The following is a 19,981-nucleotide window of genomic DNA, read 5'->3' on the forward strand; positions in this document are numbered from 1 at the left end:
CGGGTAAACGGGTTGACCTGCCCGCCTAACCCGTTTATTAAACGGGTCAGCCGGGTTGGCGGGTTGGCATACCCCTAACCCGAACCCGACCTGTTTAATAAACGGGTTACGCGGGTCGACCCGTTTATTAAACGGGTTGGCCTAAGCCCAACCCGAACCCGCCTAAGAGTCGGGTTGGCGGATCGTGTCAGAAATTGTCACCCCTAGTTGGACTAGACCCTTTGTATTCCTTTTGGCTCTATATAAGGGGATTCTTCCCCATGTAGTGTTATGTTTTTCCAAGCATTCTTCACATCAATAAACCCTTATATTTTTTATGTTGTAGCCCTTAGTGGCTTGTGTTTGTGAGATTCAATGTGGATTTGTATTTTACCCATAAGTGACACTTTGTGTTTGTACTCTTGTAAGCCCTTAGAGACATTATCTTGTACTGTTTTCTTGTTTCATTACAAAACTCCCTTTAAATGTCCTTGAAATTTCGTGTCATTTTTAAAAAGTTGCAAGAAATTGTTGTCATGAATGCCTTTATAGCATGTATGAATAAAGGGTAAAATAGAATTTTATTAATATATGCGCTCAAGACATGAAGTTAATATTTTTTTCATCATAAATATCCTCCATTGTGCTTTTATAAAATTGAAAAAAAAAAGGTCAAGTAGATTTACAGAGAAAATCTTTAAACAACCTAGGTTAAACTTTAAATTAGGCAAGGGTTCACTGAAATATCTCACGTAATTTTCAGCTAAATCTATTGAATCTATAGACTCGATATTAACAGCTTTGGCAACATATTAAACACAATATTTGACAATTTTTTAATTAGGCCATCTTTTCTAGTATGTCCTTGATTACATTTGAATCAGTTGTGGATTATAATCCCACCAACCTTATATATCAACAATATGGCCAAGTACAGAGGTGGGCCAGGTAAGGCAGGGTGGTCGTGGGGCCTCACTCTCGCTTCAAAACGATATGGCCAAGTACATCATCTCCCTTAAAAACAAAACATACAATCAAAAGAAGCAAAAAGAGGAGATCCTTCTCATGAGGGTACCTAACACTCAACACCACACTGTTTGAGAATAGGACCCTGTGGCTTTGGCAAAAATGGATCAATACGTACCCAAACCAGAGAGAAGATAGAAGCAAGGAGAACAGACCATAGGACTACAATTGTGGGAGTTCTGTTCTGCCTCCCCATCAGCCCCTTCAGGAAGGGGTATAGGTGAACAATGACCCAGAAGGCAAAGAAGAGTTTCCCAAACAGGGGACCCCAAGAACTGTATCCATTGTTAATGGCATCTGAAACACCTGCAACAACTCCAACCATGTTCAAGATGATCAGCGTCGTCGGCGGGATCAGAAGAGTAGTCCACTTGAACAGATAGAGTTCGCCTAACTCATCTTCATCGCCAGATGCTTTTGCAGTTACAGTGAAGTTTGTGTCTACCCCTGCTAGCACTTTAAGTAGACCCTGGAAGACAGCAAAGAGGTGTGCGGAGACGCCACCGATCACCCAGAATTGCTCGTTGCGCCACAAGTCTTGGATGCTTACTCCACTCCACCGGAGTTCTAGCACTCCAGTGGCTATGATTGAGACGAAGAGTAAAATGAACCACATGCTAGCAAAGCTAGTAAGCTGCGTCATACAAAGGCATGTCATGTTAGCTATAGAAACATATTACAATGTATTACTTGAAATTGTGTTAGAAACATTGTGTATGAGAACAGAATTCCTTGGTGGTGATGACATGCATTTAGGATGATGCGATTCCGTTGATACAGAGGCCAATTCTATTATGAATGTTCCAATTCGAGTGTACAATTTTTCAATCGGAAGAGCCTAAAAACCTAGAAGTGCATGATTGATACCACTAGTACCAAGTTACTTATTTTTAGTGACAGTTGCACAGCAATGCTAATTTCATGGCTTGAGAAAACTTACAGTTGGGATGATGAATTTTCCAGTGAGAAGACACACAGCAGGAATGGTGCAGTAGGCAAGCAAGGGGATGGATGTGAAGGGGTAGACAATGGTGTTGATGTAAGCTAAACGCTCAAGCCATTTGAGGTTGCCTCCGTATCCATACCACAATGGGCAATGCCTGCTCAGGAAGATCTCCACCGAACCCAGTGCCCACCTAAGAACTTGGTGCAGCCTGTCAGACAAATTGATTGGTGCAGACCCCTTAAATGCAGCCCTTGGTGGCATGCAATATACCGACTTCCATCCTCTACAATGCATCTTGAAACCAGTCAATATATCCTCTGTTACTGATCCATATATCCAGCCAATCTACACAAGAGAAAGAACATTTAATAGATCCTCATGTGAAGATTTGCGCTTTCTAAAACTAGAACACTGTTTATGTCATTAGAACTTTTCAATTTTACGTGTACACACACACACACACACACACACACACACACACACACACAGATATATATATATATATATATATATATATATATATATATAGAGAGAGAGAGAGAGAGAGAGACCTCTTTGCCCCACTCTGTTTTCTCCTCATAGCCACAGCTGATTACATGAATAGCTTCCTTTATGAGTGAAGTGGGATTAGTGCCGGCTGGAAGACCGCCCTCTTCCATGAGAGTCGACGCGATGAAAATGGATGATTGACCGAATCTCTTCTCGAAGCTCTTCTGTGACATCAATGATGATTTTTCAAGTTCTTCATACCCTTCTAGCCCTTCCTCTATCTCTTCAAGCTCTATGAATTTCTCTCTCTTTTTGGACAACTTACTGGTGTTCTTCTTCCTCCTACCCAAAAATCCCATTATGCCTCCTGCTTTTTTAGACTTGGTTTTGGACTTGGACTTTCTTCTTGATCGGTTGCAACAACAGCAACAGCACCATGAAGGCCAACAATCACATGTCATCTTGCGACGCTTTTCTGAGACAGGAGGGTCATAACCATACAGTGCCGGGCGATTGAACACACATCCTGTTCCTACGTAAACAGGGCCTTGGATTCCATCAAGACCCTTCATATTGATCTGCAGATCAAAAACCAATATGTAAATAACTTGTTACGTGTTTGCGTCCCGTGAAATGCAAACAAAGCTGTGAACATGTACATCCTTAGAACTAGTGAAAACATGACTCAGTTTATGATCTGGAGCTGCTGATGCACTAGTAGAAGTCTTATTACTACTACTACTATTAGGAGAAACGGGGCAGCTTATGAACTTGACCATGATCAGTATTATAGCTTAACTAAATTCCAAATTAATTTGTTTAATGTAAATACATGAAAATTTAAGTGAATAGAAATGTGTAGTTAGCTGAATGTTTGATACACTTACATCAAAGAAGACGATGTTGCGATTTGCATAGCGATCGTGAAGATCGATCCCATCAAACCTTTGAGGAAACTGGACGTAGCAAAGTTTTTTCCCCAACTGGGGGTCCATTAAGAAGCACATTGCTTCCCTCAACGCCTTGCTGTTGTTTATGTAGTGATCACAGTCGAGATTGAGCATGAAGGGTGCATTGGTGAGCACTGCAGAAACTCGAACCTGCAATTATATACCCAGTCAGTTTTCGTTATTTGAAAAAGTAACACAAACCAAGAAGGCCAAGGAGGCGTAGTTAGGTGATCGAGCCCGATCACTGGATCTGCTCTGGAAGACCAAGCGGACGCTTAGCTTCATGTTTGAACGCGACCATGTTCCCGAAAAGAGTTCATGAACTTGGTCACGTTCCATGTTATTTTAAAGCAAGCATTGCTTAAAGATTTGGCATTTCTTTTTCTGTTTTATTATCATAAATCATTAGAGACCCATTTCTTGTTTTCACCCTTTTCCCTTCTTCCTTGTTATATAGACGTACAGGGAGTCAGTCCCTGGTAAAATTTGAACCGGAGACCCCTATGGGGAGGTGTTTGGAGATGCACCCCTCTTTTCAATAAAAGGGATATCATGAAGCATATAATACAGTATAAATCCTAAATTATCCCACTTTTCTAGACAAGTGTTTGTGCAGTAGTTATGGAAGACAGGATATACTCACTAATGCATTCATGGCACCAGCCTTCTTATGGTGTTGATGGCCAGGCCGCTTCTCACGTGAGACGTACACAAGCCGAGGAAGCTCGTTGCCTTCTATGTCACGTGCACCTTCACTTCCCAAATGAACCTACCCAATGACCAACATGCCATTTCATAAGAGGGTGGATAAAAGGTTAGACAAAAGTGGGACAAATAACATGTTTATGGAGTTCCTAAACATTGAAAATCCTGGAAAAGTTTCTACTTTTTTTTTTTATAACCCGAAGAAACCACACCCGGCATGAAGACCTGGTCGCACTGGCTAAGCCTGTCATACCTATGGTCATCGTGCCAGCAGCGTAAAACTCCGAGGCTAAGACCCCTGCCCCCAGCCCCCGGGGTAAAAGTTTTTCTACTTGGATTTGTAGAAAATGAAAGAAAGATTTAATTTCTAATAGTACTTGTATCATTCCAGGGTGATCTCTAGTGTTGTTGCCTGGCCAAGGGGTTCCATCCTGCATGACCCAGCCCTCCTCTGGAGCCTTCTGCGCCTTGGCCACCAATGCGTTTACCCTCACCTTGAACTCCTCATACTCTCTCTGAAAACAAAAGGCAACATTAGATATTTCATATATATCAATTGAGCGATGACATAGGCTAGCACCATTAGACCCAACTGCATGCATCACTTTGGTCTTAGTTGACTTGGTTCACACTTGTCTGTGTACTTAATTTGGCAAGTTACATAGTTGACTCTGTTGAACCTTGCCCACAATTAGTACTCTCTGCAAATTAATACTGATGAATCGGTCTCAGTATTTCATGGTCAGTCAAGTTGGTAGAATCAACGGCCAGGTCTTGTTGGGGCTGTCATCGGATCGGGTCTTAGCCATTCAGACTCAATACCAACCCCATAAAGTATGGTCGGAGTCTGGACCAACAAAGGAGTGTCTGATTGAACAATTGGGTCGGATTAGTAACCGGACCCAGACCTGGTTAAGGTACAAGTATATAAAATCTCTAAAAAGTGTGGGGTTTGGCTAGTCAGGTCAAATCTTAACCATTCAGACTCAGATCCGGACCCTGACCTGCCTAACCTAGGTCCATTCAGACCTGAACCCAGTACTGGAACATCAGAATCAGACCCAGTTTGGTAAAAGTTGGAACTGGCCTAGACCAAGCCACTGTCCCTGACAGCACACACAACCTACTAAAATATCTGATCCAGGTAGGTCCAGGCCCAGATCAGATCTTGGCCAAAGGTTGTGCACCCCATGCAATCACCAGGTTACTGACATATCTAGGGCCATTAATGGGTCAGATCTGAATCCATGTTCCATATCTGAATTTCCAGATATTTTCATGAAAGTGCTGATCTTTATATCTTTTGGGTCAACCCCAAACGGACAACCTAACTCGTATAATATTTGGGTAGGGTTTGAGTTATAAATTTTCTTGGATATCCAACTCGATCCATAATGTTAAGTTATATATATATATATATATTGGTAGTTGTTAAATGATGCGTGCTAAATGGATTTTTCTGCTTTTTAGGTATTTTTTTCACAGTTCTAACCCCATAAATGTGTTGGGCATGATCGATTTAAGAAGAATCCACACCTGGATCATGTGTTTTTGATGAAAAAAAGGATATTTGAAGCCTAAAAAAATTTACAAAGATTTTGCATTGTTGATTTTTTGAACCTTATAAAAGCCCACCCATGTATCGAAATTGAACACTTCAAAAGCTGATCCCTATAAAATAAAGTACATATATCACATATGTACGGTTAAAATTTATAATTAAAATAAAAAACCCATTTAGTACGCTCATTTAGCACCTAATGTGTGAGCAGCTACCAATCATTCATATATATATATATATATATATATATATATATATATATATATTAAACATTCTTTGAATTATGCAAGCCCTGTTTGGACTCCCGGTTTATCTGCCCTACAAACGTGAAACCTCAAATACAATATTTTATCTACGTGGATTGGGCTCCCATTTTTGCCAACCTGCATGACCCGAACACAAATCCATTATCTAGGTGGATTCAGTTTCACCCAAATGGACCGGATATTCGACCTGTTTATTGTGATCCGACCCGTTTACAGCCTAATCGATCCTGACCCATTTATTTCAGTGAGAGAGAGGTGTTTATAAGTACCTTCATGGCCCTCCGTTCCTTGACGAATGTGGGCTGTACCTTATCCTTAAGATAGTCAATCTTCTGGGAGAAGTAGAACTCTGGGGCCCGCGGCTCGATGTTGAACTTCTTGCAGAATGGGACCCACCTCCTCCCGAACTCGGCCGTCTCTGATAGAGTATCGAACAGGAGCATGGACGCTCCATCATCCGAGACGTAGCAGCTCACCTTCTGTACCGGATAGTCCACGCTCATTATGGACAGCACCGTGTTGGCCGTGATCAGTGGGGGCTCCTTGGTGGGATCCACCGTGCTCACGAACACGTCCACTGGTGCGAGCCGGTTCGGCTCACCCTCGCGCTCGAACCGCGCCGAGAGCCGGTCCAAGTACGTCTCCCTGTTGATTGGGTACCACTTGGGGAACTGGTCCAGGATCCACGAGAACGCAAACCAGATCTCGCAAATGATGGAGGTGAGCCAGAGGGCATAGGCATCTCTCGCCGGGTTGAGGATCCGGAACCGGAAAAAGAAGCATAGGATGACGAGCCGGAGCACGATGACGATGCGGTATGGGTTGACCTTTCTCGAGGGAACCGGGACCTTCCTCCACAAGGGTTGGCGAGCTTCTGCCATCCTTTTATTTTTCAAATAAACAAATAATATTATTTAGGTATAAGAGAGATGTCAATGTACCTCAATATCCGATCAAATCAGACTCCGTTTTAGATGGATTTGGTAAGCTAAAACGATTGTAATCTTATGTGGATATATGGTTTTGATTTTTTGCTACCGAATATTCAGATTTGATGGATATATGAATTCCTTTACATGTTAAAAAAAATTAAAAAACTAATTTGGTATTAGCTTTTCTCCATCTAAATCCCAATCTGGATTCGAATCCATTCAGCCAACATCCAATTAGTCAGATATAGTAAGTATTGGCCACATCCGACCCAAATCTGAACCGTTTCCATATGTAACATCAATTGCTCTGGTACTATGCTGGATCCTTCACTATATATTGATCCTGCAAATGGCCCAAGTGGGGATGGGAAACAGGTTGGATTAGGTTCAGTTGTAGGCATTAATGAAGCCTACATAATCGGATCTGGCCTAATCAGATTCAGATAGTACTGCATCCAGATCTAATAAACTAGTAACTTTATTTGGTATGCATGTTACATGTATTTCTATTTGGATATTGCTAGGATTGGAACTGGACTCAGACTTTAATTTGGATGTGAACTCTACAACCGAACCAACAAAAAAATATAAACCAACCAACTAGGTCTGATTAGCTAATTAATCAGGTTGGATTTAAGGCATCTGATCTTAGAAGCCAAATCCATGTCCAACCCATTTGAATCTATAGAGAGAGAAAGCAATATTTTAATTTATTGCTTAACTTTAATTCTTCTAAAATGCCTTTTTTGTTTCAAAATAATGTATTGCCTAACCCTACTGGTCTTCTAAAAGTTTAGGTCTCATAAGAACAAATTTTCAAATGCTATTTTATTGTGATTCTATAACTTGGAACTGAAATTTCGAAGTCATTGCAAGATTTTCCTCCACATTACCTTTCCATGAGTGAGATTACCAACCCAATCACCCACCAACCCTCCCAAAACTGGAACTTTACGTTAATGGACAACCACCACCAGGTTGGGCATTGCCAATCTTGGAGACATGACTTCCTACCCAACTAGTAACCTTTTTATTTATTTATTTATTTATCACCGAAAAAAACTGCGTTTGGGCTCAAAGGCGGGGGCAGGTTATATGTGTCCTGACTGAGTGCCGCGTGGGGTGCTCAGTCAGGTGTATGGGGGTGTCATACACCAGCCTGCGGGCTGTACGGTGGTGTACGGCGCCCCCTACACCCGACTGAATACTGCACGCGGCGTTTAGTCGGGACCCCCGAAAACGCACTGTAGCTACAGTTCATGTTCGGAGGAGAACACGCAACACCCTCTCGGATGCCATATCTACGGTGGTCGGGCCCAGATAGCATAAAACTCCGAGATTAGGACCCTCACCCGTAGGGCCTATGCTGAACATCAGCTTGTGCAAGAGAGCGACAGAGTGATGCTTGCAGGAATTGAGCCTTGACCACCCGTCTAATGGCCTAGGCCCCATCACATTACACCAAACGCCCTCAGGGTATCAATCTTCTAAAAAATGTGATATTAGATGGAGGGATAAGACCATTAGGCTCAATCGCTGGTACGTCTAGTGCAACTTATAAAAAAAAATGTGTACTGTCGTGGATCAGATGCAATCACATTGCACACTTTAGTGTGCTGTTGCACCTGATCCGTCCTCCATCCTCTGTTGGAACCCATAGGCTGTATCTCAGAGATAGAGGGCTGTCAAGTGCACTCAAAGTATGCAATGTGATTGCATCGCTCTCTTGTGTAGGAAGCATGGAGGGTACTGCTGAAGACACATGTTGCATTTTGGGGTTCCGATCACCTTGATAAGTGCTCAGCCCCGATCATCGAATCATACCCTGTTGAGCATTGTCAATTTTGATGACATGACGTTGTAATCTTAGTAAAACGTCAAGCTGGATCCAGTAGAAAAAACAAGACCATTGGACTTAGAAAATCCAGGATCCCATGAGAAAGTATGTATACATATATATACTCACAAGTTATCATCAGCTTCATCCTGGTCGTCCCCTCCTTTGCCATCTTGGTGCACCCGACCCTTCTTCTCTTGGCGCGCTTTCCACTTCTCCACCCTCTCCTTCCATTCTGCATTGATGTACGTCTCTTTTTCTCCTTCAAAGTCCTTGCCTACAACTGTACATGCACATGTACCCGAATTAATTATGAGGGATAACCTATATTACATGTAGGGCTGGTAAACGAACCGAGCAACTAGCTAGTGGCTCGGCCCGGCTCGGGCCCGTCCCAAACTTGTTCATGTTTGGTTCGTTAATTTGGATGGCGATTCAAACACGATATCTTTTGTTATACATAATTGAGTTGGTTGTTGGTAATTCTTGTATGTAACAGGTTGGGAGTTGTATTCCTTCTTTGAACCCTTTCAAAAACCATACTTTTTATTAAGGCAAGCCAGCTCGGACTCTGATCGTTTGGCTTGAGCTTATACAAACTGGGCTTGGCTAACCGGAGCCGAATCTGAACACTATATGGCTGTAAACAAGACGAACGAACAGGGGCTCATTTACCAGCCCTAATTACATGGACACTCTATTTTGCACCGGGTATCTTATATATACTAGGAACACGGATCCCATCATTTAAAATAGGATGGGTTCTATCATACATTCAATCCTAGCCATCCAATCAAGGGCTAGATGGTTCTGCTGGATGGCTAGGATTGAATGTATGATGAAACCCATCCTATTTCAAATGATGGGATCCGTGTTCATATACTAGTCATATTGAAAACTTCATAAAAATGAAAGTTCCCTATGTCCATATGACATAACGGATAGCTAACAAAAAAAAAATCTCATCACAAAATGCAAGATATATACTTATCACATTAGCACAAAGGGTCATAGCTAGATTCACTCATGGATCAGGTAATGAATAATCCAATTAAGGAGGAGGAGAAGAAGAAGAATTAAGAACAAAGGGTGATGGAAGAGAGACCCTGGATCCATAATTAGTGTTTTGGATTGGGATTTTTATTTTCAGATTTGCTTTAGTATTCCAGTTTTATCCAAGATCCACCGTAGAGCTAAGGTTTTCCTTTCATGCTATAAATATTCGTTACAGTGTTTTTGAGAGAGGGTTGATGATTGAAATTCTGAGTATTTTATTTAATTTTATGCATTAGTTAAAATGATTATTTTTTATTATTCCACTTCTTTGGTAGCGCAAATCTATAGCAGTAGGATAACATAGATTTCTTTCATAAGCGACCTCGGATTCGAGGGTGCATCAGTCATTCAGAATAGCTAATCCTAGTTAAACCAAAATAAATGAAACTCAAAGCTAAGAGATCTCATTGTACGTACTGCTACTAGCAATGGATGAAAAAGCACCGCGACTAGGCTGCCACTGAGCCACATGATCTCCATTTTCCTGCTATAACATCAATGTATTGTTAGTTAAAATTGTGATGAATGATGATGGTGTTGATTGAGAAACTGAGATTTTACTTCTATGAGATATGTTTTAATTACCGATTGATTAAGGGGCGAGGGATGGCGTTCTTGTGTTTCTTTGGAGTTCTTGATCTGGAATTCATCTTCCAAGTCATTGTACTCTCCATCATCATCTTCGTCGCCTGCAACCCGCGCACATCCTGCTGGTGTGTATAATCAAATAGCCATTAGTAAATTTATCTTGTATTTTAGTCATTTTTGTAACGTAATATGCCAGATTATCTATACTGCATTCAACTAATCAGTTTCCTGAAATTTTAAAATTTTACCTTTTTCTGACCATCGTTGGCAAAACTTTTTTGAACACGGAGATCCCATCATTTGAAATAGGATGGGTTGCATCATACATTCAATCCTAGCCATCCAATTAACGGTTTAGATGGTTCTCTTGGTTGGCTAGGATTGAATGTATGATGGAACCCATCCTATTTCAAATGATGGGATCCTTGTTACGCATAGTTGGACAGAAATTCATTAAAGCTAAGCACGCAAAAAAAAAATCCAATTTTTCAGAATGCTGTAAAAAAAAAAAACTAGTTTAATTGAGACAAACATTTAGCGCACAAAATTATTTAAAAAGTATAGTTAAAAAAACACTAATGTGAATCCAATTTTGCCAGGATCTTAAGTTTGAATCATGGACTTCAATTCCATAATTCTTGTAATATATAAGCTAGCTTGATTATGAGAGTGAGCGTGTGTATGTGTATATATATATGGTTTGTATCTTATTATATAAAATTAAAACCAAACTAAACGTGTAGATGTTATTTGCCAATTTTGGGTGACTCATTTTTTTATGTCATTGTTTTTCTCCATACTTTTGAATGGAAGGATTTTTTTTATCATGTACTCATTATTTAATCAACTTTTTGCCATTTAACAACCTATTCCAACTATGAGAGAGAGAGAGAGTGTGTGTGGCTTTTGTTGATTGGCACAAGGCTCAGCCCAGACCAATTTGACTTAGCTGAACTAATGGCCTAATAATTCAAACATCTGAATATTTGTGTAGTTGACTTGAGTCACTTGACCTGGCTACTTTAAGGTGGCTATATGCCCTCAGCAAGTCCAACCTGTTTCTGCCAAGTGGTAGCACACCAAGACCTAGACCCGGCAGGTCAAGTTGAACACAACTAGATCGATCCAAGTCCCGGCCTTTCCGAGCCAACTGAGTATCAATATTGATTCTAGAACCAACCTAGCTCGAGCCTAGACATGAGTCTCAATTTGACCTAAGCAACTGAGGGCATGTTTGGTATTAGAATATACCTTTGTGGTGTTTGTAGCGAGTATGGCATTTAGGACAAATATGGTTGCCTTCCTTTCTTTCATATTCATAGCAAGGCCGGCACACCGGAAATCCACATTCACGGCAAGCCACGAACAGTTCTCCGTTGTCATCCCGGGTGATCTCGTCTCGACAAATCTTACATGCCTTTGATGATGGGTTCTCTACCATCGATCTTGTCTAATCAAGTTCGTGGAAACAAAACCATGGTTACTACCACAAGAAGCGGAATCCAGAAATTAATTAACGATACATGAATGTTGCCATGGCAGTCTAATTAACGAGAAAGAGGTAACGCAGAAACTATCATGTGAAGCAAAGAAAAGAAAGCATTGTAATTCAGAGCATATTCAATTAAGGGAAGCAAGCTTCTAAGGTTACATGCATTGGCTCATCAAGTTGAGGGGACTGGAACCCCTCAAAGTCCCATGCATGTACGTGCCAAGCAACCTCACCAACTTGGCCTAGCAATATGCAACTTGATTTATTTAACTTATTTATTATGGACTCGGATTGTTCAGACTTTCTGAGTTACATTGTCTGTGTCCCAATATTAACTCTAGCCCATTGTAGTGCACCCAAGCCAAGTTGGCTTCCCCATATAGTCCAGTTGCACTGGGCTATCACAGCAGTGTTGGTGGCTCTACTTGTTGAGCTAGGTTCGGTTCACTAGGAATTTGAACAGGCTAAGCCATGTCATGAGCCAAGACCTAGGGAGCCTGCGGCTTCGGCTTACTCGCAAGAGACGGCCATGGCGGGTTTCGAACACGAGACATGGGGGGGGTAACACCGCCTCTCGCACCCGACCCTTAATTAACCACATGGGCACACCCGCCCTGCTGGGCTGGACGCGTACTACTTTACCTCTTCATGGCTGTGAAAGGCATGCAGCTCGTCCCTTCCATGAGATCCTGCAACAAGTGATAGGTTGGTGGCAGCCATGGCTAGCTGCCTCAATAGAAGAGCTTGGTGTTAGGCTTAGGGCTTGTGCAGCAGAAGCCTTTAATTATGTATTAAAATGGGATGGAGGGGAAGGTGTAGGATTTCTTTTCCATACCTAACTGTGAGTTGAGAGGTCGAGTTGAGTTGAAGAGAAGTCTTGTGAAGGTGGCAGTTCTACCTTCAAGACTTCCAAGATAAGGCGTTTCGGAGGGTTACACTTGAGCAACTCAATTAAAAGCAAGCATTGGTACTTCATACTTGGGGGATGCCCACGGGTTCGGATTTCATGTACCCAGATCCGAATTGCGCTTTACGATCATGCATGTTCCCCTGATTTTGGTGGGTTTGGATCTGTATCACCAACTATGGCCTAGTAGAGAATATGCCACATTTGCCTCGGGTTGTGTGTTATGTGGCCGGGTTCTGTTTCAGGTTGCGGAGTTTGTTGGGCACTGAATGTCTAATATAATCCGAACCGGAAAGACCAAAATGATCCAGCACCCTCTTCTTGGCACTTCTCCATCAAAATCGGAGCGATGGGTTTTAGGAACAGTTTCAGATATGTCTGGTTATGTATTTGGATCCTAACCGGATTCATTTTGAATATGATCTGATCCAATTCACCGGTTCTGATCAAGTCGATCTTAAGGGGACCATAGATCCTTTGTGGGAAACGTGACTAAATTTGTGAACTCTCTAGGGCATTTAACAAACCCTTTTTTTTTTCCTTCAAAAATTGAGCCTTGAACTTTTGGAGGATTGAGTTGTTGATAAGTCCAAATCCACAAGTGGAGCGTACATTAGAAAAGAATGTACATGGGTTTGTTGGTAACTGGATACCCTGTACTTACCCCTTATCATTGGCACCATCGTTTTTTTTTTTTTTCTTTTGCATCATTAGGTTGGATTGGGATCAGTCATGCCAGGTTCAACCCTGTTTGGACTGAGTTTGGGTCATCTTTGTTGGACCTCAGCCTCGCTCGAACCGCACTTAGGTCCATCCCATTAACAGGCTACTCGGTCAGGTCAAAAATAGACATGGGCCTATCCGGGTCAGCCCAGCAGCTTTGCGTTGTTACAAGGAAGGTGGGCCTGTACACGATCCAACCCCCCTGGGTTGAGATTTTCAACCATGACCTGACCCCTGCATTCGGACTTGGCTGGGTTGCAATGTGACCTAGTGGAAACTGGAAAGTGAGGGGAGTTGGACTGGGCCAACGCGACTTGTGATTGTTGCCAGGTTGACAAGAGGTCACGAGTTCGAAACCCAAATGGGACGTCCCTTGCTGCAAGGTTGAAGCTGGGTGTACTGCTCTGCTCTATGGCACCAAGACTTCAAGGCTTTTTACCAACCACGGGTCTGCTAATGTGCGGCCAGTAATGGGTTTTTTTCTTGACTAAGAAAAAAAGAAAGTATAGGGTTTGATTTTTACTGTTTCTTTTTTTTTTTTTCAAAGTGAAACTACATTTATGTGGTTCAGACCAGTGTTGTGGGTATTGGTGTGTATCGGTCTGAATCGGCCGATATGTATCGTGTCACCAGAAAATACTTGAATTGGTTATTTTTTAATAAATATATAATTAACTTAAAAATAATTTTTTAACATTATTTTAATGGCGATTCACTTGAGAATCGGTTTCAGCCTATTCACCTGAATCATTGGCCAAACGATACAAGTAACACGTTGTAATTGGTAAACGTCAGCCTAACTCCAGTTTGCTTATGCTGAAAGAAAAAAAAAAGGCAACTAAAGTTTGTGCATTAATAAAAAAGGCATATAAGTTTTAGAAAAATAAAAAAACGCACATAAAAATATCATGGTTAATTAAAAAGGTCCAGGAGTTTACTACCATCAAGTTTGCTGATATATGTAATTTAAAATTACTATTTTACCCTTAATATCATATTTCAAAAATGCACCTACGAGAGAGGGAAGGAGTCTTTGAAGGGTTAACTAGTAAATTATCCCTATTAACTTATCTTTGGTTAGTGATAACCTAGGTTAAATGGATAAAAGTTTGTTTTTTATTAACGGTGCCAAAATTTAGGTGCCATTTTAACATTTTTCAAAACATTAAGTGCATTTTTTTATTAATTGGCAAACTTTAGGTGTATTTTTTTAAATTTCTCAAAAAGAAAAAAAATTTAAAAACAAGGCAACAATGGCACAAGGAGACCTATTTCCTGATTCATGACTTTCTTTCTTTTGGTGCACAAAATTCAATATTTTAAACTTCAACATCCAAAATGTTAAGACAGATCCACCCTCGTCCCAGGTTCGACTCCCATCAGGTGTGCAGGTGTCTTTAATTGGTGGGTTCCATAAGGGCTTGGGTGTCAGTGACTCCACTCGTGGCTTACCTATCAGGGAGCAGGCACATTATTAAGTGATTTGGTTCTCAATAAGGGTTCCTCGCCATAAAAAAAAATCAAAAAGGTTAGACGTGTGGAGAAAACATAAATAATTATAAACTCTAGTAAAATTTTCTTACCATAAGAAAATATTAATTAGCTTGTCTGACCTTTTCCAATGGTATGAGTCAAGCAACTAACCATGGAGTTGAGCTTAGTCGCATGGAACAAGTACTTACTGGTTCTCACCTTGATAGGAGGAGGTGAAACCTAACACTGAGCTAGCCTAGTTTAGCCGGTCTATGGCATAGTCCTAAAAATTGGGTTTTGTTCATAGATCACACGTACATTCGAGTGTAATGCAGAATGAGAACTATGTAGAGCACTTGACCGGGCAGATATTGGTTGCACCAGTCTACCTAGGGCTGCCAGTGGGTTGGATATGTGTCAAGCATCTGGCTTAAATCAAGACTCGAGCAATATATGGATCATATTTGTATTAATCAAATATTATGCGGATTGGGTTTGCACTCTGATCATGTCACATGTCCAAACTTCCTCAACCCTGCTTACTTTGTATTGGGCATCGAACGAGCACTCATATATATATATATATATACATGTTGGCCTCGGTCTGCATGAACATGATGGTTAATGCGTGAAGGTTTTCAATGGGCCTTTGCACGAATTACCATAAGTGTCTATCTAAATCAGTGCTACCACATATGACAGAGTTGTTGTCCTACTGCACCTTCCCCCTCTTTGTTTAGAATGTTAGATGAGGTCATGGCAACAGTGGTAGGTGACTTGGGTACGTTTGATTGCATCTCCTGGTTTGGAATCACATGACAATCTCATTTCAATAGTACTTCAAAAACAATTAAAACATAAAAAAAAAAAAAATTGATATAATTGGACCCTAAAAGCAAAATTAAGCAAGGGCCTTAAAAAGTGAAAATTTGTTTCTCATGAGATTTTGAAAGTGAATCTCTTTTAAATAATATTCTTACTTTTCAAAAACACAACCTAATAATGTATTAGGGTGAAGCAATCAGCCCATCTCCCGCTTGGCTGATCCTATTTAAGCCAAACCACCTTGTACTGGGCCTAGCGTCATTCACTAAATAGGCCTTAACAATTGGGTCTAGTCAATGGGTTGGGTTTGGTCCAAACTCAAATCTGATTTGAGATGCTGATACCAAGTCTGGACCAGAGTCCAATCAAACCACAAGAAGAACCATATTTGTATCCTATAAAGATTGCATGAACCCAGTAAAATAATATTTTTTTTATCTTTTTTACATTTAAAATTGTGGATCTTAGTCGAAACTCGATCAGGGCTGGGTCAGGTATGAAATTTTACAATTAAACCAAACCCAGCTATATATGTTAATCGGACCCTTTGAGTCTGAACTAGATTCTAATCGGACCTCCTTGTTTATCACCAAACCCTGACCTTCTAAGGTTTGGTACCGGTTGGGTCTGGGTCAAACCCCACCCATTGACACCCTTGGGTTTCAGGTGATTTTGGGTCTGAAGCACCGGTCACACCTAATTGGGCAAACCACCATAGAAAATATGGAAATTTAACATAAGTACAGCAAACCAAATTAAGCTAGTGTTTTTGCAAGCTTTATTAGATCCACTAAAAGAATCCATCTGGGTTTATGGGGTCTTGACCCATTTGCTTCCCTATCCTAACTCTTGCATCGAGTAAGCTTGAGTCTACGAGCCAAACTAGCCAAGCTTGACCTGTTCAAGTTTGTCTTGTTTAGGATGAAGCCCAGCTCCAGCTCAGCACAAGCCAAGCTGCAGTTGTGCTCGTTTGAATCAAGCCTAAGAAGCTTAGCCAAGCCGACCATCCCTTGTTTGTGCTATGCTGAATAACCTTCATCATCAGCTGATGGCTCGGCTCGTTTAGTCTACTTTACAAGCCGAAATAGGCTCTTAACGAGCCAAGCTGACCCGAGCCATGAGCTGCTTGTCTTGTTTCTAAACTCTCTTGAGCGTCACATCTTGAAGCGTCCCAAGTTCATGAACTACACGAAAATTCATGAACTTGCCCGGAAATGAATACCTGGCTCCAAAATTTCCGCGTTATAAAATGGGCCCCAACAACCCAAGGACCACCAACCTCAGTCCACGTACACCTTCACGAACCTGTCCATGTCATCACTCGAGATCCCAACCCATAATCCAAACCACAAATCGTGTGGCCTTCCTTCCCTGACTTTCTCTCTCTAAACGCCCAGCAACCAAAGGCCTTAAACCTTACACAAAAAAGAATCATCTCTTTCAACCATTCTAGAAAGAGAGAGAGAGAGAGATGGCTACCTCCATTAGCCTGACTTCCTCCTTCCATGGAAGTTGGGGTTCCTCCCTAGCAGGTGAGGACTGCACCAAGTTGGTGAGATTGGTCCCGTCCTCGGTCCGGGCAACCAGACCCAGTCGGTCCAGCCCGGTCATGAAGAACGTGAACGAAGGCAAGGGGTTGTTCGCACCCCTTGTGGTACTGACCAGGAACATAATCGGCAAGAAGCGTTTCAACCAATTCAGGGGCAAAGCCATCGCCTTGCACTCTCAGGTATGTATATAACCCAATTAACTGATGCTCTCTCTCTCTCTCTCTCTCTCATAGAGACCAACTTTGAAATTGAATTGGTAAGTACTGGTTCAATCTTCTCACTTGGATTTCGTTTGGTGAAATTGAACAAGTTCAGGAACTCATAACACTTTCTACCGGCAAAACCGTTGTAGTTCTTGAACTCGTAGAATTTGATTTGATGCCTAAACGTAGTTTTACACCATTTTAGAAAAGTCAATAATGATAATTGCCTCTTGCCCAATCCTCAGCTAATTGGTCAGCTCGGGAAGTAGTGGAGAATAGAATCCACTCATCAAGACTCATTTTTTATTTGTTTCTCTCTAGTAAAAGCGTCCACTTAGCCCATTCAGTTGCACCAAGGTTGTTCGAAGCCAGGCGTTGAGCATGTTATGAAGCGCATTCTAAGCTTCATGATCAGAATAATAAAATATATAATATTAATAAAATAATGAAAATTTTAAATAATAACTACTAATTTGCTTTTACTTATTTTAGTACAAAATCATAAGAGGAGAGTGTACCAAATTATGCATTGGAGGACGACGATCTGTAGTCTGTACCATGAGGCTGCCGGCAGACCCTCACTGGCTACATCTGATCTTGAGAGCGGTTTTTTCATGTATATATAAAAAAGGCCGCCGTCAGACCCATGAGACCGCCGGCAGACCCGCCCTGCCCCTCAGAAGTTTTTTTTTTTAATTAAAACTTATACATGTGAGCCTGGACGCATATAAGTTTTAATTAAAATTTAAAACTTATACATTTGTTGAGGAGGCACCGTACATTCCAGTACGCTTCAGGTACTGAGTGTGTGTCTCAGTACCTTGAGCGTGTGCCTCGCCTTTGAGGCGTACACTTCAAGTACTGAGGGGTACGCCTCTCACAACACTGGTTGCACCCTTTCTAACTTAGCTGATTTGACAGTGTCCGAAACCCGTATAGGTAGTACTGAACCAACCTTTTTTTTTTTGCTTTTTCCTTTTTCCCGGCTGAGCGAAGGAAAAAACCTGTTCTGATCAGCCATGACTAAGATGGATGTGAACTCAGCAGCCATAGTGCAGGCTTTCACCAATAAAACCCACAAGGTCTATCGTGCCACTCGACAGTGCACCCAGCTTTGACCTTGCAGCGAAGGATGCAGACCCAAGTATCAAACTCATGACCTCCTTCAACTTTGGACACTTTTAGGCCAAGTTATCTAGCCAGGTGTGTAGAGCCCTTGGGGACTAGGCCAACTTAATATGAATCTCTGACCAACCTACCCAATTGGATATATATATATATATATATATATATATATATATATATATATATATATATATATATATATATATATATATATATATATATATATATATATATATATATATATATATACAGCATACTAGAAAAGGACTCTGCAGGCCTACCTACAACCAAAAGTTTTCTCATAACCAACAGACCCTAAAACCTCAGGGTCATCAAACCGAGTTGATCGGATCATCTATCACAGAATAATTTGGTGGCTCGTGAATCACCCAAGTAAGGCTGGTAAATTAACCAAGCTGCTTGTTACTCGGCAAAGTTCAGCTCGACAGTGAACTCTTTTGAGCCTACAAAAATAAGTTCATTTTAAGTTTGTTATGAGCACATTGTATTAGGCTCGACTTGGATAGAAAAGGTTGGGAGTTCATTTCTTTGTCTTGTTATTTTCTTGAAAACAAAAAAATTGTATTGTTTTATTCTAACGCTGCATCTTTTTTTAAATTTCTACTTGTTTTTTTTTTTTTACACAATGTACTAACGTAGTGATGCTATTGGTATGCCTAGGTGATTACGGAGTTTTGTAAATCGATTGGTGCTGATGGTAAACAGAGACAGGGATTGATTCGACTGGCAAAGAAGAATGGAGAAAGACTTGGATTCCTTGCTTAAAATGAGTTCTTTATTCCCCTTTTCTAGTGTAATTTCAGTGCTACTTTTGCGAGATGTAAATGATCTTTTCATGATTCTTAATTAATATTAAATGGGCTTACTTCTTGAAATATTTAAAAAATGGAATAAGAGTGTCAAAAGGCAAAATTAAGGCAACTCTTGTGTGACTGGAATCCAACTAATGCAATATGTTATGAACAAGGCTCTGCAGTGGAGTTCAGAATGGTTGGCCCACAACAATTCCCTGAGAACTTAAAGCATGCCCACTACACCAACCAAATCAAACATAGCCACTGTCTATTCACCAGAGTTGGAAAGTTATTTCCTGAGGAGTGAGGACCTACAAACCTTTTGTTTTTTTTGGGATACCAGGGATAAACCACCGCTTTAATTTGTTAGACTTACAGGTGGAGAAATGACATGTTTCATAGTTTGCAATGTAAAAGTCCATGAGTACAAGTTGGCTTCAGCCTTGCTGAACAGGACATGAACCCTGAGTATCAAACTGAAAGGTCTTTCAATTTGAAGACCTTAAGCCCACCCACCTAAGTTACCAACCTAA

The 19,981-nt window shown here is 41.0% G+C and overlaps 2 protein-coding genes across 2 annotated transcripts; one reads left to right on the forward strand and one right to left on the reverse strand.

The window, feature by feature from the left end:
* Window positions 1–1,054: 1,054 nt before the first annotated feature.
* Window positions 1,055–11,776, reverse strand: CESA4 (cellulose synthase A4). The gene is made up of 11 exons (XM_089988065.1): window positions 11,587–11,776; window positions 10,333–10,454; window positions 10,165–10,231; window positions 8,821–8,974; window positions 6,192–6,804; window positions 4,473–4,610; window positions 4,034–4,159; window positions 3,328–3,540; window positions 2,503–3,018; window positions 1,946–2,296; window positions 1,055–1,639 (listed from the first exon to the last, which is right to left on the reverse strand). Exons 1-11 carry the CDS (start codon window positions 11,774–11,776, stop codon window positions 1,055–1,057), a joined length of 3,075 nt encoding a protein of 1,024 aa, XP_089844191.1.
* A 5,388-nt stretch (window positions 11,777–17,164) lies between these two features.
* LOC149845471 (protein PROTON GRADIENT REGULATION 5, chloroplastic-like) lies at window positions 17,165–19,540 on the forward strand. The gene is made up of 2 exons (XM_089997636.1): window positions 17,165–17,484; window positions 19,315–19,540. The coding sequence occupies exons 1-2, from the start codon at window positions 17,227–17,229 to the stop codon at window positions 19,417–19,419; spliced, it is 363 nt and encodes a 120-aa protein (XP_089853762.1). The 5' UTR covers window positions 17,165–17,226; the 3' UTR covers window positions 19,420–19,540.
* Window positions 19,541–19,981: the final 441 nt, after the last annotated feature.

The sequence above is a fragment of the Nuphar pumila genome, chromosome 2 (assembly GCF_984573655.1).
Source record: "Nuphar pumila chromosome 2, dmNupPumi1.hap1.1, whole genome shotgun sequence".
NCBI lineage: Eukaryota > Viridiplantae > Streptophyta > Magnoliopsida > Nymphaeales > Nymphaeaceae > Nuphar > Nuphar pumila.